Consider the following 17,624-nt stretch of genomic DNA (forward strand, 5'->3'; position numbering starts at 1 on the left):
CCCTTTGCTTTTGTCAACCCCTCGGCTCACGCACAAAAAAAAATGACGGGGCCGCTCATCATTCAGGATACGCCGCAAGAGTGATCGCACACAAAAGTGACGGACGGATAGGGCAGAGAGGTACGGATGGGGCCTTCCTTTCCTTCCTTCCATTCCTTCCGTCCTTTCCTTTCCTTTCCTTTCCTTTCCTTTCCTTTCCTTCCCCCCCTTTCGCGGGTTTTTTCTTACGCAGGCGCAAAAGTCGACCAGTCCATCCAGTCGAGGTCCGTCCCGCTCCCGTGGAACTGCAGGTCGTCCCAGGCGCTGCCGTCGGCGCCGACGCCGAGCAGCGCGCCCGAGATGTCGACGTTGTTGATGATGGCGTCGTCGAGCTGGTCCAGGGTGGACATGGTCGAGAAGAGCATGTAGTCTGACTGCTGATGCTGGTGCTGGTGCTGCTGGTTTTGCGGGTGTTGCAGGTGTTGATGATGATGTTGAGAGGAGGTCGAGGAGGAAGAGGGTTGTGGTGGGGGGAGCATGCCTCCTCCCCCTGCTGTAGGCGTGATGGGGCCGTTGGTTTTATTATTGTTGTTATTGGTGGTGGAGGAGTTGTGGTCGAGGTGTCCTATTTGCTGCTGGTGGTGGTGTTGTTGGATGTGGCTCGCATGTTGTTGGTGCGGCGATAGTTGCTGTTGTTGTCGTTGTTGCTGCTGCTGGTTTGTTGTTGAGTATTGGTGCCTCTGAGCTGACGACGACCCGTTTGACATGCTCATTGATCTCGACCCGGTATTGCCGTTGCCATTGTTATTGTTGTAGTCCGCAAACGAACCGCCAGAGTTGTCAGCAGCACGACCGGCGTACTCAAGGCTGCCGTTGCTACCGCCGCCATGACTGGCAGCAGCAGCGGCATCAATGGTCTGCCGGCGCTGCTGGTGGTGGTGTTGACCATCGCTCATCACGGACGGCGGCGCTGGCAACCGCTTCGCATTCGTCGGTGCCAATGACGACGACGACGACGCCGACCCGGAGGCCGCCAGCTTCAGGATCTGCCTCAGCTGTCCTGCAAACAGGCACGACAAGCCCTTGCGCTGTACCGGGGTTGATCCTATCCTGTCGAGCACCTCGACCGTCTCGAGGATCAGGGTCCGGATACTGGGCGCCAGCGCGCTGGCGCCTCCCCCCCCTGCCCCCGCTGCTCCTCCTTGCTGGCCGTCGGCGACCGTGCTGACGCGCAGCGCAAAGCAGGCGGCAAAGGAGATCATGATGGCCGTGTTGTTGGGCATGGAGCGGAGTTGGCCTTCGCCCTGGACCGCGACGCGCAGCACGTTCAGGGCCGAGGAGAGGCCCGCGGCGCGGAAGTAGTGCCGCGCGCACGCCGGGGCGCTGGTGTGGTTGATGACGCTGCTGTACATGGACAGCCGGGTGTGGGATGCGAGGATCTCGACGTACGGCGGCAGTGCCAGTTGCTCTCGATCGCCGATTTGGAGGGGCCAGGTGTGATACCACCTGTCGAAGAACTGGGTGATCTCGGATTTCAATCTGGAGCAGGGTAAGCCTAGAGGTCCCAGCTGAATGGGATGGGATGAGGTAAGACACGTACTTATCCACTATTGACGATTCCGGGATGGTCCCTTCCGCATAGCTGTCGCAAATACCTCGAACCTTGGCGATGAGATTTGCCTAAAACGAGATGATGAGCACATATGGCGCCGAGCAGAGTCTCCCCAAGGGCAACTTACCAAGTCTCGTCTCAAGACAGCAACGGACACGATGGAGCCGTCCCACCGGTCCGCGAGGTCGGACAGGTGCCACTGATCACAGGACTCGATAAGCGGCGACATTGGCAGGACATATTGCCGACCTCGTGCAAGGCAGACCCTGGCCACTGGTGTTAGCACTCTGCGAGTCAAGCAAATACTGACAGATGGCAATTACCCTCGCTCCAGGACAAAGAGGGAGAGCCAGACTCTCTCTCGCCGACGTAGTAACCTCTGGCCCATCAGCGAGTTTGGATCTACATGGGCGAAACCATCTACGGCAAGCGCCCGCTTGGCCGATATGCACTCCGAGGAGGCGACTGTGCCCCGCGGCGAGTTCGGCTCTGCCGTCACGGGGAGGATGATCTTGTTGATGGAGAGATCCAGGGCGATTGTGAGCGCCATGGACATGTACGTCGACGTCTCGTCGTCCGCCCAGTGCTCGCCGGCAGAGAGCCAAGGGACGTTCACCATGAAGGCCAGGATGATTTCTACAGACTTGAAGCGCCGGGACATGATGAGTCCGGCAAGATGCCGCCGGTGGTTTGATAGTCGCTTGTAGAGCGCCTCCATCGACGGGAGAAACATGGCTGAAGCTGCAGCTATGGACGTAAGGAGATAGGCAGATCGCCGCCTGACAAAGTCGACTGTGTGTATTACCGGATCAATTCCCCAGCGTGTGTGGGCAAGCTTGTCGAAGAAGCTGTGCCGAGGGTCAGTATATGTCAACTAGCTTGGCGGACATTCAGTGCATGTCCCAGGACAATCTTACTAGGAAAACAAGGCTTCGGCCTCAGCCAACGTCACGAGGCCAAGCTCGATAGGGTCCAGGTCATCCCCAACATCCAGACGCCCATTGAAGCCACCAAAGAATGTCTGGAGATGGCCGTCCCCAGCGGATCGCCCCGCAAAGCGCGTGTGGAGAGAGCTGAGCGCAGAGCCAGGTAAGCGCGGCGCGATCGTCGAGAGCAGCTCCGAGGTCCGAGCCAGGAGCTGGAGAGGGTTTTCCGCATCGTCGAGGTTCAGCTGCTCCTCGTCAACACTCTGCTCCTTGACGTCGCTATGGACGCTGGCCTGCGCAGGCGAGACCTCGTCAGAAGAGACAGTCCTGGGCGTGGACGATGTCCTCTGCGAAGCGGCGAGCGCATCGTACGACTTTGGGGACTGGCGAGCAGCAGCGGTGGTCCCGTCGGCATGGAGGAAGTCGCGGCTCTTGTCGAGCAGGTACCGCAGCTCGTTGGCCTGCTCGGGGTCCTGGATCTGCTCGCCGCCGCGGGCGGCGCGCTTGAGGGCCTGCTCTATCTGCAGGACGGCCTTCTCGAGGCCGGTGTGCTTGTTCTTGACGCCCTTGTGGCGGCCGACATGGTAGGCGGGGGCGGTGCAGTGGACGCCGCGCTGGTGGCAGCGCGTGCAGGTGCCGCTGCCGTTGGGGCGGACACACTTGAGCTTGGAGCGCTTGCAGTTGAAGCCTGTGCCGGGTCAGTCGTGGGCGGTCGAACACGTCGATGCAGCCGGTTCCGGAGACTCACAAGAGGCAAGGCGTTCTTCATCCTTGACGTCCGGGGCGGAGGACTGCACGCCAGAGTCGGCCATGGCGTGGTGGCCGGAGCATCGAGAGAGAGAGAGAGGCAACAGCAGCCAGTAGCGAGGAGGCGGCAGTGCGCAGCCGGCAGGCAGGGAAGGGAGATGCGGAGTGGACAATGACGGAGGAGAGATGCCCGTCTGTGTTGCGTTGGGGTGGAGGACTGGACCCTGGAAATGCGGAGCCGCCCGGTCGGAGCTGGAGGAGGATCAGATGGATGCAATGCACCTGCCTTGCAATGCACCTGCCTTTGCAGCCGCCTGCATGCGGGCGGCGGTTGCCCGTGTCGGCGCCAGCCCGGCCCAGGTTTCACCAGCACAGCACATCACGCCCGGTGGGGCCACAGGCCTCACTCATTCAGCTCGAGATAAGGACAACTTCAGAGACCCGCTTGCCATCTTTCTCTCCTCCCAACATCCATCACCAACTCGCATGGCCAGGCCAGGCATCCTTCAAGCAGGACACCCAAAACGAAGTGGTCTGTCCCCGGGGCTTCACGGCAACCTATGTACTGAACAAGGGGCGCCGTGGGGTCAGCAGTGGAGCTACTCGGCGCACCCAGCTCGTATGGTCTTGAAGTGCTCTCTGTCAGCAATCAGCAAAGTTCAACTCTCCACCCCATCCATCCATTACAACGCGCATGTCCAATTGGGACACAGCCGGGGGAGCACTGACGTCGGGAATCGGGATGAGGTCCATTATTTAAGGGTAGCCTAGCCCTTCCACAAGCTCTGGTTGTGGGACTGACAAGACCTGTCCGAGTGCGACAGAGGCGCAGCAGCGGCTTCTGTGCTTGATTACATTGATCAGCGGAGACATGCACCGTCGATCCGTGCTTAATTGGTGACCTCTGGGGCAGTTGTCAATATGGCCACCATAAGTTGTCGTAAATATAGACGTTTGGAAGCCTTAAAGCCTCTGGAATCGTAAACTGGTGAGATCCAGCTCGGACACATTTAAACTGGACAGCCCTCGAGTATTTTGTTCATTGGCCTCCGCATTGCACATTCACACGAAAATGTCTACATCACCAACCACAACACATGATCTACCCAAGAGATCGAGACGAGCTTGCAGCGACCCCATTGGAAACGGCACTGGCGAGGGCGCACTTGCCAATTACAAGGGCTGTGCCGTCTGCCACAACCAGGACCGGTATGGCTTCGGCTCCAGTGTCTGCGGACGCTGCAATCGTTGCCACGGCTGCGGCTCGAGTAATAACGGCATCGGGTATGCTCTCTCTCTCTCTCCCCGGTTTACTGTCCGGGCCATGTTTTCTCTACATTGGTATGCTGACGGGGGGTTTTGTAATTGATCAGGCCCATACAAGCTGTCTATTTTGGCGGGAAAGCGGTTGTAAAGAAGGCAATGGCTGGGTGGAGTCGGGATAAGGACACAGAGATTGAGCCATAGGGGTCGCAGGGCGAAGCCAAGGCTTGAGCAACCTGACAGCGGTAAACCGCGATTTAAAGATTCAGGCCCGCGTATAACGAGTGAGTCACATCCCGAATCAGTTCACGATGGTGATTGGAAAAAGTTCACCTGGCCACGATGGACGCGGACACACTGTCGCAAACGAGACGTGCCAATTGAAGATGTCAAATCATCGAGGTTCAATCTGTTAAATGCGCTTCCGTATTCGTACATTGTGGTTTTAATATCCCAACAAGATTTGTGCTCTGAGATTTCCTACTATTCTTAGGTGGCGGACTTGTGTATCTGGGGAAGGTTGTGCCGAATGTTCCTGTTGTATTGCTCCCTGTTGGTTCATACCGTATTCCTGAACGAAACGGAGCTTGCATGACGGCGTGTGTTCGATGAGAAGTTGATATTTGGGTCGTGAACCAAGTGCACTCGAGGTCCGACTCCTGTCATGTACGGAGAGTGCTGTCGGCTCTGTGCTGGTAGTGAATTTGCCTTCCGTAGCTTCGGGTCAGTGTCCATTACCCTCTTGATACTTGTGTGCCTTGTGCCCAGGCTGAGCGAATAACGCTAAGATACTGCGGCTGGGTTGCGCGCACAAGCAGCTACATATGCCAGATGTGCTGTACGATGCCGTGCTGTTGGTAAGCCCTTATCGCGGATCTCAGTATTCCGCCGTTCAACGTTGACATAGCCTCTGTTAATTGCCAGTGGCTGCGTCTATTGCCACTGTCTGGTCCCAATTCTTGACCTCACACTCCGATGCAGAACCCGAAGGAGCCATCAAAGACGTCAATCTCCTCGGCCTCGCGGCCGCCACGCATGCCCTTGAGCACATCGAGATCGGGCACCTTATTCGGGCCGTAGAACTTGAGCAGGTTGTCCATGTCCTCGTCCGTAAGGTCGACCATGTCGTTCCACGAGTAGGCATCGCTCACGCGCGTGATCCAGCGCATCCGCTTGGGGCCTTCTTCCGTCTTGGGCGCAATCTGGCGCAGCTTGCTTCGCAGTGTGCCAACCTGTGTGATGGCGTCGCCGACATTGGGCGGGAGCGACTTGGCGATGAAGTTGCGAATGCTGGCAGCCAGCCTAGGACCCTTGCCGTTGGTGCTGACCATGACTTGTAAGGGACCATCGCGGTGGACGGCGCCAAAGTAGAAGTCGCACTCGGGCGGGACATCGGCGATGTTGGCGGGAATACGGTGCTGCTTGCAGAGCTTCCAGACTTGGGTTGAGGCGGCCGGGTCGTCGATGGCGCACATGACCATGTCTGGGGCATTGCCGTTGCTCGCGGGAAGGGACTCGAGGTCGGAAGGCTCGAAGACGCGGTCGATGTGGTGGACCTCATTGTTGGCCACGCGGTGGCGGACCTCCGGGTTGAGGCCATCGGCCGGGCAGACGACGGTCACGATGGCATCGGCATTGAGGACGTTGAGGATGCGGCCAGCGGCGACCTGGCAACACACAGAGCAGCTGTCAGCGTCATTGATCTGGCCACGGGCCTGCACAATCAAGCAGTCATCGCAGAGACCATACCTCGCCACCGCCCACGACGAGGACATGCTTGTTTCTGATCTGCCAGGCTAGGATCAAGCTGCCACCGCCCTGGACCTTGGGGAACTTGTCGTTGGCCGACGCTGCTGCCGCCATGCTTGATGCTGCTGTGTCGGTGCTTCGAGTGTGTGGTGCAGGTAAGAGATCTAGTATGGCATGGCGGATGGCTGAAATGCCACTTGACCGCAACGATGGGTGACTTGCTGATGGGCTAGGGTTCAAAGGGGTGCGCGCGTGTTGCCGTGGAAGACGGACGGGCCAGGTCAAAAAATTGGAAGCAGGCGCAGGCGCCATCCGTGATCGGCGCGCAGGTGGTGTGTCCAGGGACCACGGGGTGGTCAGCATAGCGGAGTACGTCATTCCGCTCTAAGCAGCTGGAGTGCCCTTGAGCCCTTGGAGCCCTTGGAGAGGGGTTTCCTTGCGGGCGCAGCTCGAGTGGTACCGAGCTCAAGCATGATGGCATGCAGGGACATGATGCCTGGCCGACCATGCACGGCCTGCATCATTGATGTCGAATCTTCAGGAACATGGTCACCTGGCCCTTTGTGTTGAGCGTGAGGACTGCCGAGGGGGGGCTGGCTGTAATTACCTGTACCTGTGCTGTGGCCCGGACCTTCCCAGGCGCCGTCCAACATGTCGTGTGCTCCTTCTGCCCCGAGGCCCCTGCTGCACCGCCGGCGCTTGCCTAAGCGGCTCGCCCGCAATCAGCCCTCCACTCTCACCAACCATCACGCTCTCTCAACCATCCGCCAACCGCCCTCGACGCCCACCACCGCTTCGCCAGCTTGCGCGAATCTTGCCCGACCGCGTGGGAGAGAACCAGCCGCCGTATGCTGTCTCCCACTCCTGTTCGAAACCTCCAACCCCATCGAACAGCAACGCTAGCCTCACCGCATCCGGCCCCTGCCACGTCCACCGCCGCCCCGCCCTCGCGGCCTGGCTTGCTAGCACCACGCCTGCGACTTTTGCTCCCATGGCCCTCGATCGACTGATCCACGACCTCGAATACTGCCTGCGAGGGCTCGCCTGAGCCTTCTACCAGGACCGCCTCTTCCGCCATGTCCGGCCGCAAGCTCGGCGGAGGCAGAGTCCTCGGCAGCGGCAAGGGCCTTGCTCCGGCGGCTCCCTCACCAACAGGAGCCAACCGTACTACGAGCCCAGCTCCGCCCTCATCCTCGAACGGCCGTCGTCATGTTGCGCCCTCGCCGCCCGGCTCTGTCACCTCTGTTGGCACTCAGAATCCACTTCCCGGCTTCGCAAACGACCTACACTCAGCTGTCAGCTTGGGCGCTGCTGGCCCTAGCAATGGGGGATCCTCAGCTTCCAAGCTTGTCTGTCCGATCTGCGAGGAAGAGATGCTTACTCTGCTCCAGCTGAACCGACATATAGACGACAATCACCAGGAGCTTGCTCCCGTCGAGCAGGATGAGGTTAAGACTTGGTTCGACAAGCAGGTCCTCAAGGCGAAGCGCTTCCAGCCATTGTCCGTCATCAACCAGAAGCTGCGAGGGCTTGAAGTTTTCGAGTCAAACGAAGCCCCGCCGTCAATAGCGGCTCCGGCCAGTACGATGCACAATAGAGCTCCCGCACCGATCGCCGAGATGCCGTTCGACCCTGACGACATTATTACCAAATCTCACTGGCAACGGTCAGGGCCGAATGACCTTTGTACGGACCCAGCTTGTGGCAAGAGATTAGGGGCTGTCAACGGCAACATCAACTGCAGGAGCTGTGGCCGGCTGTTTTGTGAAGAGCACACCATGTACCAGATGAAGCTGTCGAGAGCGGCCAAGCATGAGCCTGTCAGGGGCCACTGGTATCGTGTCTGCGAGACCTGCTACAAGTCACGAGAGGGCTACAACGACCACAGTGGCTTGCTGAGAGACCACACCAAGGAGTTCGATGCGATCAGACGCAAAAAGGTCGACAAGCAAACCCTGGAGATCTCACGGCTGGAGAAGCGACTGTCGAAGCTTACCTCTCTGCTGGTCAACCCGCCAGAACACATCTCGGGAGGTCCTGGCGGTGGTGGCAATTTGCTTTCGTCAGTGACGTCCCTATCTGCACAGCGCAACAACCAGCGCAAGGCCATCGAACAGTCTGTCGTCACATGGGAGGATGATGCGAAGGTGGCCAGGTGCCCATTCTGCCAGCAAGAGTTCGGATCATGGACGTTTAGACGACACCACTGCCGAATGTGTGGCCGCGTTGTATGCGCTGATCCTCAGACTGGCTGCTCGTCTGAGGTGGGCTTGAACGTGGCCAACCCCGCCGTGCCTACGACGGAGAAGCCAGGCGCTGTTGCTGGTGCGGTCAGCGTGGACATTCGAATGTGTCAAGACTGCAAATCTACCCTTTTCGCCAAGAGGGACTTTGAGCAGGCCACGATGCAGAAACCGGCAGACCAGCGCGCATACGAGACACTGCGACAGTTTGAAAGGGGCATCCAGCAGATCTTGCCCAACTTCCAGCGCGCATTGTTACCACTCCAGGACGAGAACAATCCACCAAGCTCCGCTCAGATACAAGAGGCTTCCAAGCTGCGAAAACGTCTGACAGACAGCTTCACCAAGTACGATGTTGCTGCCAGACGAATACGAGACATGAAGACCGACAGTCCGACGCAGAAGGCGCTGCAGAAGTCGATTTATGCTGCTGCGTCCACCTTTCTGCACATGCACATGTTGCCACTGAAGAACCTGCCTCGAATGCTCAAGACAAATGCTTCTGCAAATGCCCGAGGCAGATTGCTGCCAACAAGCCACGTCTCAAGCCCGCTGCGGAATAATAGTGATTTCATGGAGACGGCCAGCCAGACAAGCGAGTCGAGCACAGTCGTTTCAGCTCTAGAGAGTGAAGAGAAGGATCTGAAAGAGCGACTGATTGTGCTTGAAGAGCAACGATATCTCGTGCAGACCATGATCGACAACTCGCAAGGAGCGAGGAGGTTTGAAGAGGTGAGCGCTCTGACTCGCAACATTGAGGAGCTTGACCGCGAGATCAAGAGTTTGAAGGGAAAAGTCTCGGGCGTGGAGGACAGGTGGCAGACGCTGTATGCGAATGGTGGGCCTGGTAGTGGGTAGTTTCGCAGTGAGATATGGTGAAGTGGTACTTTGCGGATTCGTATCCGTCGTTGACATCAAGCAGCATTGCAAGGCGTTTTGGGGGCTATATTCTTGAAATTACCTGAAAGAAGCATAACGCCGTAAGGGCAGCCACAAGCTTTAAGAATTGGTAATAATTGATCAAATGACATCCTATTTTCAGAGTCGCATATGCCGGTGACAAGTCGATCTGCCCGTTGTACGCGCTTTTACGCCTGTCATCCTCTGTACCTTTCGTCACGATGCTTTGTCGACGGATGACGCGCCCAACTCTTCCAAGTTCCGGGATTTGCTCATACCGTATGTTGTACTATTGTTTTACCACTTCATGACTTTCCTTTTTTCTTTCCTTCTTTTCCTTTTTAGAGCACCATCCTCGGGAGACGAAGTCTCACAGTACTCCCACAAAGGACAATCTCACGCTGTAAATCACCTGCCCAACAACGCATAGCGTGCTGGCCGCAAAATCAAACAAAGGCGTGAGTCCTGGCAGATTTCCCGGTCGTTTCCAAGATGCGCCCTCCGGGAATACGGCCAGGCCCAGAGAGGCGCAGCGAACAACGGTATATGTACCCCGTACTGGGGACCATGTGAATTAATTGAAATATTGTGCTCACAGCAACTTCTCCTACAGGTCCTCGTCGTCCAGGCCGCAACGCACTGCCCCAGTCTCTGCGCCTCAGTGTTCAGGCATCTTAAAGGGAAAAACATGTGATGTTATGGATGACTCCAATGATTTGGAGGTGGATTGGGCTGTTTCTCACTACTGCTGCGGACGGGTTGCCTCTCTTCTCAAAGCGAGGCAGACCAACCAACACACGGCTGCGCCATCCGCGGTGGCAGCCTGGTCAGATTTATGCGACCATCTTTGGCGGCCCGGGCAGCCACCTTTGAAATGGTGAGGCACTTTGATCAGGCATATCGGCCTCTGAAATGAGGGCTCCCGTTTATGCGTTCATGATCTAATCCATTATTTAAGCGCAAGCGCGCGCGACTCAACCACATCCTGAACGGCGGCCGATCGCAAGATCTTTTCGACAAGCAAAACGACTACATACCGGCTAACCCGAACCACGAACAACAAACTTAGAGCTACATCCGCAGAATAACAGCATGTCTGACCTAGGCGCCTCCAACACCTACACACCATTCCAACCTCCTGGTGACGCATCATCGGAGAGTACATATTTCGCGGGAGCAATCAGCGGTATCCCCCGATATCTTTTTCGCGTTTACGATTGGAGCTCCTCCGGATTCACTTCTCGCAGTGAAGTGTGCTCTCCAGCATTTGGGACTCTACCCAAAGATCTCTTCCGTCAGCCCAGGGAGGACGCAGCAGCGATGCTAAACGCACACTTGCGGTGGAAGTGCTGCGGTCGGGAGTCCCATAAACTCCTTGGTGGGAGGGAGTGCAATCTCATGTCCTGGACCAGCTCACTGCTCTTTGCCCTCCAGTACGCCTTGTATCGACACAAGACCCAGGACGCTAAGCCACAGCTCTCAGAAATCAAGATCCTGATGGTCGACACGAGGGATCTCTGCGATCGCAATGTTTTTACCCGCGACCTGCAGACAATCAGGGCATTCAAACAGTATCCGCCTAGCGACCAGGACGGTCTCGGGGAAGTCGATGACTGGCGCAGCAGCGGATCATATTACTTTGGAGAGTATCTCTCGCAGGGCAGACTCGTCCTCAAGCCAGAGCAGTGCTGCGAGGTCACCATGAAAGACCTCGTGGACCGCGGCCTATTTAAGATCTGCGCTGGGCTCGGAGACTCTGAGCATTGGCACCGGTTGGCCACGCGCGTGAATGGCCTCAGGCGCCGAGCCCGTCCAAAGACAGCTCTTTCAGAGGACGCTTTGCAGGTAGTCATAGACGTGGCAGAGGCTTTCGAAGGCTTCGAGGTTCCGGCGGCCCTTAGGCTTCTGGGTCTTAGCCCCTTTCACGCCAGAGAAGGGGGAGGCCGAATGGCACACGACGCGATTGAAGGACTACCAAGTAAGTCGATTCACTTTTCCTCTTCGGGCAATCTCTAGCTTAGGTACTTTGCTACACAAGGTGATGATAAGATTCGAGGCACTAACAATAGCATTTCACAGAGACGGATGGCAGCAGGGGCGTTGTGTGCGATAGCTCTTCGTCCCTTGGCGGCCACCATGACCACCTTCCCGAGCTGCAGCATTGCCAATATTGGTACGATGTCTTCGCAGGGCTCAGTGCACCCAAAGTCGAAGACGAGGATGGTGATCTGATTGATGAGCTTGCTCGCCTGGTTCTTTAGCATTTGTGTTGCTGGTCTTCCTCTTCCTTTGCCGGTTCTTTTCCCTTTTGTCTTTTGTTCGCCTGTGCGCTGAGAGATTTGTTTTTAATAGTACGCTACGTCTACGCAGGGTCAGCCACTTGTTGGAGTTGATGGACAGAGTTTGATTTCCTTTAGTCGGATACATCTACCATAGCAAGTTCAATTATGTTTGAAATCGTCAGAAATGACAATTACCCAACTCTGGCAACTGCACGCCACCCTACGTACGCTTCAGCCCCGGCACACGATCTCGCAGCTCCCAATACCCAGCCACGCAGCATCATCCCTAGCCCAAGCCCGCCAAGCGTCCGCGATATCTCTCATGAGCCTGAGCGCCTCGTCCTCCGTCATCCGCCTCCCGCTGTCCCTGCTGCTCGTCCCACCACCGTAAACACCATCACTACCCGCAGTGGGAGCATAAGAAGAAGTCAAGTACTTGACAGCCCGCTTATTCCACGCGGTATCCTTGTCGTCGAGCATCGGCGCGATCGACGCCACCCAGGCGTCTTTTTCTTCCTGCTGCGAGTGCGAGTTCAGGCTCCCCGTCACCTTGATCTGCTCTCGAGCCCAGAGGCCCGTGCCGAGCGCGGTCTCGAGCAGGTATTTCCCCGCGAAAGTCGAGCCGAGACCGGGGTACTTCTGCTCTGCGGCGGCTGTGCCAGTGATGCTGCCGGCAGAAGAAGAAGAAGCACCACCATCATCATCCTCGTTGGTCAGGTGCGTGGCGCGGAGCACGCCGTAGAACAGCGCACGCCACTGCGAGAGGAGCGGCGTCTCCGGGTGAATCGACATGAGTCCTTCAAGCTCCGCCTCGCGGGCGGCCACGATGCCTCCTCCTCCTCCTCCTCCGCCTCCTCCACCAACTCCTCCCTTCCGCGCGAGATCGTGCATGTTCCGCAACGCCGCAGGCCGACGAGACGGCTGCAGATGGCTCAAGACCTGGTGGCACGATACGACGTCGAATGTGCCCTTGGCGCTCCTCGGACTGGTTGTGGTCGCTCCGTCGCCACCGGGTATGCCTAGTTTCGAGGCCAGCACGCTTGCTCCGTCCCCGTGGTCAAGACCCCGCAAGATCGCCTCTTCGAGCTGGAAGACGTCTCCCGTGAGGAAAAGCACATTTCGCACGCCCAGCTCCGCCGCGCGCGAGGTGGCAGCCCGGATGAACGACTCTGCCGGGTCCACGCCGACAATGAACGCCCGGGGGAAGCGCTGGGCAAAGTCGATGGTGATGGAGCCTGGCCCGCAGCCCACGTCTAGATATGTGAAGACGGGGGTGGATTCCCGAGAATCGGCGGCGGCAGTGGTCTTGTTGTTGTCTAGGCTCTCGAGATACGGGAGCAGGTACATCCCCGAGTCGGCGACGGTGCGCGAGGCGTACCGGTCCCGGACGTGCCTGTCGTAGCCGGTGTTGAAGCGCGCGGTGGCATCAGTGGCTCGGCTCCCGCCCTCGCTGACGGATTCTGTTGTGGATGCCATGCTGTTGCTGTCCCTCGGGGGCTCACATACGAACTCTGTTCCGTACTGATTATGAGTCGTGTAGTTCTAGGTAGATCAGGGTTGTGGCTTTGTGTACAAGTTTGAAAGCTCCGTGGGTATGGCCTCCTCCTTCTTCTGCAGGCAAAGATTAAGTCCGGCTGGACTGTATTGGGAGGCAGGAATGGGAGGTGTTACACGAGGAACGGCCTGCCCAGGGTTTAAAGGGTTGTCCGTGGAGGATGGCAGAGTGACGTCGGCGGAACGAGTGCCGGGTCGCCGGAGTGGGGTGCACGGCACAGGCGACCCCACCCGGCTTCCGCTCCGGGCCAAGAGCTGACGCAGCCCGCAGCGGCTAACGAATAGTGCTTATTCTGTGACCTGAGACTGGTGAAGCAGGACCACATATCACTTCGTGACGGAAAGCTGGGCCGTGTGTGTGTGTGTGTGTATGTGTGTAGATCGGGTCTCATGGCTGATCTCCTGCCAATCTAGATTACCAAGCAGGATCGTTGATGATACGCCTTTTCGGGCCTTGTGGTGAACTAGCTACCGATTTGTCCACGGCTCACCCTAGTGCCGGCCGTTTTGGACTCTGTAATAGAGCCGACCGGATGTACTGCCCTCTTAGATCATTCACCTCTGGCAGCACCTTTGTCAGTCGGTAGCACCATGGCCGGCCAGCGCCGCTCGATGTCCACGGCTGCGGCACGTAGCAGTCCCCAAATCGGTCCCAGTGTAGCTGCACCTGTTCACGCCCGGCGCCTGCTGCAACGGACTCTCGGTGGGTAGAGATCGTCTTTGCTGCTGCGTCCCGGCCGAGCTTGAAAGTCTGTACGTCCAGCATGCCGTACCCAATGTCGTGATCCTCGAGTGCACCACCATGGGTTACATGATGCGCCTCACTTAGGGCCTCACTGAGCGTCTGGAAATGTGTTCGGGCGCCACGAACCATGCTAATGCAATACCGCCAGGAAGGTATCCCCACGGGTAACGGTGTGAGCTGCGGGTCGAATCCCCAGCCGCCGAGATCGTGATTAGGCCCTCCCCCGCTGACGAGCGTATTGGTGACACGGTCTTCGTCCAGCGTGTCCTCCCACGGGAGGTTGAAGCTGCAGTTCTCGATGGACAATGTCAGTATGTCGTCGGCGTGTACGAGAAGAGTCCGGCTGACTGTGGGCTCGACAGGCCGGCCACGGGCCTGGGCCTCGGTATAAGGGGTGAAACGGCGCAGTTTGTCGTCGCCGGCACGGCAGTAAAGGCCACGCTTTGGTCTCGTGAGGACAACCCGGGCTTGCTTGTCTGGTGGGATGGCGGCTACGGATCTCGCCTCTGTACAGGTCGCGCGCAGAGCAGTGCGGGCCTGCCAGACGCTGGGGTCATACTGGGCTACGTCGTCGTCCGTGTCAAAGATGCTGAGGCGGCGCAGGTCGAGATAGAGCCAGGGGGGCGAGGTGGAGCGGTTGCAGCCGGCATGATCGAGAGGAAAGGCGTGCACGTTGAAGAAGTTGATGCCGGAGCCCGCGGGCGGCAGGGCGTGAGACCAGATGAGGAGGCGGATCTCGGGGGGCAGCTGCGGGAAGAGAGAAAAGGTATGACCAACGTCGAGCGAGGAAGATAGGGACGAGCCGGACTCGGACCTGAGATGAGTGTGGCTGCCGACGCTGCATTCGTCGTCGTCATCAGCTGGAGGCGAAGGGCACGAAGGTGCGGCTGGTGGTGGTGACTGGCGAGTGGGCTGCAGTCCTGCCATCAAAAGCAGCATGCACAGAACCGGCGCCGGCTGTGGGATGTCAATGGCGAGTCTCTAGCTGCTGGGGAAGCACTTCGGAGAATGGCATTCTGCAGGCTGTCAGGGGCTTCGACAGGACCTGGTGGGGTGACGTAAGGACAGGCAAGCTGCGACATCCATGGAAGGCACGAGGCGGAACAAGCCCGCCGCAGACCCACACGGCACCACCCCCCACCTACCCCGGATTTCGCAAGACGCGTCGGCGCGGCTCACTCAGTAAACGCCCTGCCTGAGGTGGCTTGTGAGGTCCAACGTCAACACAAGCATATACCACGGTAGAAAATCCGTGAAACCGTCTCTCGCACTATCCCTGAGCACCAAATTGCAGCAGGAATACAATATACCGCCCTCACATCTGTTCTTCTCGGCAGCGTTTCCCATCACCTTGGCGCCTCCACTCTATTTCGACGCGTCGGCAGCACACCTACCCCAGGACCACCGACCGTCAGAGTCGGAACCCTGAGCAACTCGTATGCCGCCCCGTAAGCGAAGAGCCGCGCCTACGCAGCCCGAACCCGAACAAGAAGCTTCACCTCAAGCGTCCGATGGCTCCGACCAAGAAGACGACTTTGGCCCTGATGGCGCGCCGCGCAAGTCCATGCCATTCTTCAACGTCACATATACCACGCACCGCGCCTCCCCGTTGCACGTAGGGTCGGAGCCTTTGTCCGCGGCACGGCTGCAGACGCTGTCGCGGCGACTCCGTGACACCCTTGTCGGAGACGTTGTCCGAGGCGTGCAAGTGGGACTAGCCGGCGGCGATGATGGCTCTCTCGGTCGGGCTGGCATTCTAGAGAGCGTCGAGTGGCGATGGGTGAAGTGGGGTGACTTGATCGGCTCGCCGGACGACGACGATGATGATGATGACGAGCACGGACACGCCCGGGAAGGAAGTCTGGACCTAGGCGCGGGGGGCTCCGGTACCAGCGGCAGGGCGTCAAGGAAAAGTCGCAAGGCGCTCTGCCTCGAACTGAAATACGAAAATGCATACTTCACAGCCAGCCTGCTGCCGTCAATATACACAGACCAATCGCCCAGAGCCCTTGCATGGGATACAACGGGCACGGCGGCGCATGATGCTACAACTACCAGCAAGGCGTTTGTTCACCTGCCATTACTTCTGTTGCGGATGCCCGCCCCGCTGCGGTCTGTCGTGAGCGACTTCCTGGCTGGCACTTTCGATTGTCGCATCAGCTCGCTACATTTGGGCACACGGTCACTTGTTCACATGTGGGAAAGCTGGCTCACAACCAGTAGGATAGGCAAAGGTGGCGCGAAAGTGACCAAGGATGTCGTCCTGACGCTAGGTTTTCACCTCGAGCAGCCAGATGATATCACGGCGAGAACGACGGACCCCTCTGCCACGGACAGCATCGATGCCATGCACATCGACGCCAAGGACACGACGAGCCAGCAGCCTCCACCGCAAGGCCTGAAGAGCATAGACATCATTCTACCCGCGCCCCATGTGGCTCGGTTCTTGCGCGCTGGGCGCAGGATACAACGCAGTAATGTGCAGGCTCACGGACTGGCCGCCACCGGCAAGCGCAAACGGGGCGCAAAGCCAGCGCCCTCAGTGTTCTCCCATAATACGGGCGGCACGGATCCCACCACAACGAGTGCAGAACACCAAGATCGCCTCGCCCGACTACGACGGAAACTTGCCGGCGGCAAGAGCGAAGAAGGCTGGAGTTGGCGGTCCGCACAACAAACGACCCGGAAAGATGACGATGACGACGAAGACAATGATACCCCTACAGACCAGCCAAAATCTCAGCAGCAGCAACAGCAGCCATTCACGGAAGCAGTAGCCGCATACCTGTCCACCCACCTCGCGCTCGACATGTTCCATCCCGCGGTGAGGATAATCAAGATCGCCTGCGGCGGGTTCGTGGCCGCCGAGTCGGGCCGGCTCAAGGTGTTCGAGCCCCTGTCCTCGTCGCCGTCCAGTAGTCTCGGCGGGCGAGCTGCAGAGAGACTGGTTGCTGACCTTGCGCGGAAAGCGGCTTCTGGAGGCGGTGGTAGTGTTGTCGGCGCTGATGGCACCACCACAGAAGGAGGTAAAGACGGACAAGGACAACAGCAGGGACCGTGGAGCCAGGCCGCCCTGCGGATCGCCGAGCTGGCCGCAGCGGCGACAAGTACCGGAAACGTAACCTAGCTTCTTCATCTCCATATACTGACGCAAAGGCTGCTCCTAAAATCCATGCCAGTAGTGCGCCACTATCCAATCTCTCACAGCAGTGCTTATCCACGAAACTGCTGTCTTGCCAAGCGTGTTCGGGAGTCAAACTTTGTCGGGGTCGGCCCCTCCTCGGGGTCAAATCTGGACAGCGCCATGACAGGAGAGAGCCATGTTACAAATATCGCATTGATGTCGTGCAGGCAACTCGTAGAACGTGAACGTGCAAGTAACCCGTGGAGCAGTCAAGGGACAGCCCTGCCATCAAGAGGGGACTCTAGACCTGCCAGGTTATGTCGAATCTCGCGGCAATGTCCATATCAGCATGTGCGTGAGAGTTTGCCCTTGGAGGCGCAATGGTGGCGTACAAGCATGTCACAGAACAGTACAGTAGCAACAATTCCCGCCCAGTACAGACGGCATATCAAGGCACGGCTGGTAGCAACATCAACACGTAAGATCGAAGTGGTATATCA

At 58.3% G+C, this 17,624-nt stretch overlaps 8 protein-coding genes across 8 annotated transcripts; 4 read left to right on the forward strand and 4 right to left on the reverse strand.

Annotated features, from left to right (window-relative positions):
* Window positions 1-177: 177 nt before the first annotated feature.
* B0I36DRAFT_319413 (uncharacterized protein) lies at window positions 178-3,533 on the reverse strand. The gene is made up of 6 exons (XM_046153409.1): window positions 3,266-3,533; window positions 2,509-3,205; window positions 1,915-2,439; window positions 1,719-1,857; window positions 1,580-1,659; window positions 178-1,518 (listed from the first exon to the last, which is right to left on the reverse strand). The coding sequence occupies exons 1-6, from the start codon at window positions 3,327-3,329 to the stop codon at window positions 225-227; spliced, it is 2,799 nt and encodes a 932-aa protein (XP_046016034.1). The 5' UTR covers window positions 3,330-3,533; the 3' UTR covers window positions 178-224.
* A 689-nt stretch (window positions 3,534-4,222) lies between these two features.
* B0I36DRAFT_319415 (uncharacterized protein) lies at window positions 4,223-4,899 on the forward strand. Its single transcript, XM_046153410.1, has 2 exons — window positions 4,223-4,548; window positions 4,638-4,899. Exons 1-2 carry the CDS (start codon window positions 4,337-4,339, stop codon window positions 4,729-4,731), a joined length of 306 nt encoding a protein of 101 aa, XP_046016035.1. The 5' UTR covers window positions 4,223-4,336; the 3' UTR covers window positions 4,732-4,899.
* A 593-nt stretch (window positions 4,900-5,492) lies between these two features.
* Window positions 5,493-6,390, reverse strand: B0I36DRAFT_238440 (uncharacterized protein; the record flags this gene model as incomplete). The annotated part of the gene is made up of 2 exons (XM_046149614.1): window positions 5,493-6,194; window positions 6,277-6,390. The coding sequence occupies 2 exons, from the start codon at window positions 6,388-6,390 to the stop codon at window positions 5,493-5,495; spliced, it is 816 nt and encodes a 271-aa protein (XP_046016036.1).
* Window positions 6,391-7,033: 643 nt separating this feature from the next.
* On the forward strand, window positions 7,034-9,630 carry B0I36DRAFT_319418 (FYVE zinc finger protein). The gene has a single exon (XM_046153411.1). It carries the CDS (start codon window positions 7,353-7,355, stop codon window positions 9,375-9,377), a length of 2,025 nt encoding a protein of 674 aa, XP_046016037.1. The 5' UTR covers window positions 7,034-7,352; the 3' UTR covers window positions 9,378-9,630.
* A 787-nt stretch (window positions 9,631-10,417) lies between these two features.
* Window positions 10,418-11,887, forward strand: B0I36DRAFT_319420 (uncharacterized protein). The gene is made up of 2 exons (XM_046153412.1): window positions 10,418-11,397; window positions 11,499-11,887. Exons 1-2 carry the CDS (start codon window positions 10,512-10,514, stop codon window positions 11,678-11,680), a joined length of 1,068 nt encoding a protein of 355 aa, XP_046016038.1. The 5' UTR covers window positions 10,418-10,511; the 3' UTR covers window positions 11,681-11,887.
* Window positions 11,888-12,424: 537 nt separating this feature from the next.
* On the reverse strand, window positions 12,425-12,973 carry B0I36DRAFT_211888 (S-adenosyl-L-methionine-dependent methyltransferase; the record flags this gene model as incomplete). The annotated part of the gene is made up of 2 exons (XM_046148924.1): window positions 12,425-12,670; window positions 12,797-12,973. Coding segments are annotated over 2 exons (423 nt in total), but the record flags the coding sequence as incomplete, so codon positions are not given.
* A 487-nt stretch (window positions 12,974-13,460) lies between these two features.
* Window positions 13,461-15,041, reverse strand: B0I36DRAFT_98125 (uncharacterized protein). Its single transcript, XM_046163688.1, has one exon. It carries the CDS (start codon window positions 14,937-14,939, stop codon window positions 13,743-13,745), a length of 1,197 nt encoding a protein of 398 aa, XP_046016040.1. The 5' UTR covers window positions 14,940-15,041; the 3' UTR covers window positions 13,461-13,742.
* A 120-nt stretch (window positions 15,042-15,161) lies between these two features.
* Window positions 15,162-17,566, forward strand: B0I36DRAFT_319426 (kinetochore complex Sim4 subunit Fta1-domain-containing protein). Its single transcript, XM_046153413.1, has one exon. It carries the CDS (start codon window positions 15,439-15,441, stop codon window positions 17,125-17,127), a length of 1,689 nt encoding a protein of 562 aa, XP_046016041.1. The 5' UTR covers window positions 15,162-15,438; the 3' UTR covers window positions 17,128-17,566.
* Window positions 17,567-17,624: the final 58 nt, after the last annotated feature.

The sequence above is a fragment of the Microdochium trichocladiopsis genome (assembly GCF_020744255.1).
Source record: "Microdochium trichocladiopsis strain MPI-CAGE-CH-0230 chromosome Unknown B0I36scaffold_3, whole genome shotgun sequence".
Classification (NCBI taxonomy): domain Eukaryota; kingdom Fungi; phylum Ascomycota; class Sordariomycetes; order Xylariales; family Microdochiaceae; genus Microdochium; species Microdochium trichocladiopsis.

Coding starts and splice junctions, on each gene's coding strand:
- B0I36DRAFT_319413 (XM_046153409.1), bottom strand. CDS start 3,329: ATGGCCGACTCTGGCGTGCAGTCCTCCGCCCCGGACGTCAAGGATGAA. Junction 2,440..2,508: donor GCCGAAGCCTTGTTTTCCTA/GTAAGATTGTCC, acceptor CCCTCGGCACAG/CTTCTTCGACAAGCTTGCCC. Junction 1,519..1,579: donor GAATCGTCAATAGTGGATAA/GTACGTGTCTTA, acceptor ACCCTGCTCCAG/ATTGAAATCCGAGATCACCC.
- B0I36DRAFT_319415 (XM_046153410.1), top strand. CDS start 4,337: ATGTCTACATCACCAACCACAACACATGATCTACCCAAGAGATCGAGA. Junction 4,549..4,637: donor TCGAGTAATAACGGCATCGG/GTATGCTCTCTC, acceptor GTAATTGATCAG/GCCCATACAAGCTGTCTATT.
- B0I36DRAFT_319418 (XM_046153411.1), top strand. CDS start 7,353: ATGTCCGGCCGCAAGCTCGGCGGAGGCAGAGTCCTCGGCAGCGGCAAG.
- B0I36DRAFT_319420 (XM_046153412.1), top strand. CDS start 10,512: ATGTCTGACCTAGGCGCCTCCAACACCTACACACCATTCCAACCTCCT. Junction 11,398..11,498: donor CGCGATTGAAGGACTACCAA/GTAAGTCGATTC, acceptor AGCATTTCACAG/AGACGGATGGCAGCAGGGGC.
- B0I36DRAFT_98125 (XM_046163688.1), bottom strand. CDS start 14,939: ATGCTGCTTTTGATGGCAGGACTGCAGCCCACTCGCCAGTCACCACCA.
- B0I36DRAFT_319426 (XM_046153413.1), top strand. CDS start 15,439: ATGCCGCCCCGTAAGCGAAGAGCCGCGCCTACGCAGCCCGAACCCGAA.